The following is a 1,765-nucleotide window of genomic DNA, read 5'->3' on the forward strand; positions in this document are numbered from 1 at the left end:
CAGGTTTACACCATGGCGGTTCGGCAGGGGCGACGTTTCAAGGTGAATCAAACTGACCCAAACCGTTTTCATTACTCTCACAAAGCTGACGTGGGGACAGCCCTTCCCTGCTACTGCAAACCCTTTTATTCTTTTGCCACATCTGCGCAGAGCGTTTCTACAACTCGTTCTGGCCCCTCTGGGCCCTCAGCCCCAGGAGATGAACAAGTCATCAGCCCCACTAGGCCAGGGCTCCATGGAGCTCAGATTTCATGATGCACAGCAGAAACAATTCGAAAGCTTTTGTCTAAACACAAATTCTGAGATTCTGGGCACATACAAGCCCCCAGACTGCAACAGCTGCAAAACCCCAGAATCATTCACTGGGAAGACTCTGCAGTTCACAGACGGACACCATTGTCCTCACCCTCATCAAAGGGAGGCTTGATGTGTCACTTGTGACAAGGCCTCTTTACACAACTTAAGGCATCAGAAATACAAACAAGAGACGGGTCCCCTTCCCTTCATCTCCCCACCCGAGTGGAGACACACGATTTCTCCCAGGGAACCGAACGCGACGTCCTGGCTCTCACCTCCCCATGGAGACGACGTAGCGAGGCTCCGGCATCTGGTCGTAGACCTGCAGAACACCGATGTGTCAGACCGCTGCTCAGCTGCGCGTGGCTGCGCGTGAGGCGTCCGCCGCAGCTCGTACCTTGCGAAGAGCCGGGGCCATTTTGTTGGTCAGGGTGCCGGCCACAATCATGACGTCGGCTTGCCGAGGACTAGCTCGAAAGACCACCCCGAAGCGGTCCATGTCGTAGCGAGGAGCCGCCATGTGCATCATCTCCACGGCGCAGCACGCCAGCCCGAACGTCATCGGCCATAAGGAGCTCTGCAGCAGGAGAGACGGGGTTCACGGGCCAGAGCTGAGACCCCGGGCAGGTGACTGCCAGAGCGAGAGTTGATCAGACAAAAGAAAACCGGCCAAGAAACCGCTTGGCTGTTCCCCTGTGGAGAATTCCGAACCTATTTTTGTCCCGAGGAGGAGATGCCTCCACTCCATTTCCCACCATTTTTCTCCAGCGAGCAGGACAGCTTCAGGGACTCACCCGTCGCGCCCAGTTGATCAGGTCATCGAGTTTGGTGACGATATATTCACCCCTGCTGGTGGGGACGTAGGACTTTTTCTGGACGACAGCTGAGCTCTTCTGCTGGACTTGGACAGAGCTGAAGACAAACAGCGCAGAAGTATCAGCCTCCAACTAGTAAGTGTAACTGCAGAACACAATCATTAGCCCTGGGGAGCTGTGATCCCGTACGGAATACGTGGTACACTGCTTGTGGACAATCTCACGGCTTCTGCTGCCTCATTCATAATTCTGTGTTTACAACAGGTTCTTTTTTCCCCTACTGTGGAGTTTGTTGCTTGGGGAGAGCCCTTCTGTTCACTGCACCCCAGGTACGGGGGGTGCCTGGGGGGCTCATCTCCAGGGCTCACACGCTGCCAGCGAACCCACGTTTTTAAGAAGTGAAGTGAGGAAGAGGCTGTCACACGCACGCAGCCAGAGCTACAGTGAAGAGCAGTTTTCTCCCCCTGTTCCGCCTGGGACCCCCCACCCGTGGGAGGAAGGACACAGCCGAGGAGTCCGGCCCGACGTTACCTGTCGGCGTGATCAGCCACCGGCGTCTGATGGAGCAGCTGAGTGGGAACAGACGTCACCGAGCCGGGCCTGGGAAAAAGAAAAACCATCGCTCCTCTGTGTGACCCGGCCGCAGAGCCCCC

General features: G+C 56.4%; 1 protein-coding gene across 1 annotated transcript in view; it reads right to left on the bottom strand.

The window, feature by feature from the left end:
- Nucleotides 1–1,732, bottom strand: part of NDUFS7 (NADH dehydrogenase (ubiquinone) Fe-S protein 7, 20kDa (NADH-coenzyme Q reductase)) — a 2,638-nt gene extending 906 nt beyond the window's left edge. Inside the window, exons 1-4 of the mRNA XM_009873566.1 lie at nucleotides 1,644–1,732; nucleotides 1,092–1,209; nucleotides 695–874; nucleotides 571–619 (exon numbers count right to left, since the gene is read on the bottom strand). Coding sequence (XP_009871868.1) covers nucleotides 571–619; nucleotides 695–874; nucleotides 1,092–1,209; nucleotides 1,644–1,732 — 436 coding nt within the window. The remainder of the gene's footprint in view (nucleotides 1–570; nucleotides 620–694; nucleotides 875–1,091; nucleotides 1,210–1,643) is intronic.
- Between the last annotated feature and the right edge of the window lie 33 nt (nucleotides 1,733–1,765).

This window comes from Apaloderma vittatum, unplaced genomic scaffold (genome assembly GCF_000703405.1).
Source record: "Apaloderma vittatum isolate BGI_N311 unplaced genomic scaffold, ASM70340v1 scaffold26067, whole genome shotgun sequence".
In the NCBI taxonomy this organism is placed as follows: Eukaryota; Metazoa; Chordata; class Aves; order Trogoniformes; family Trogonidae; genus Apaloderma; species Apaloderma vittatum.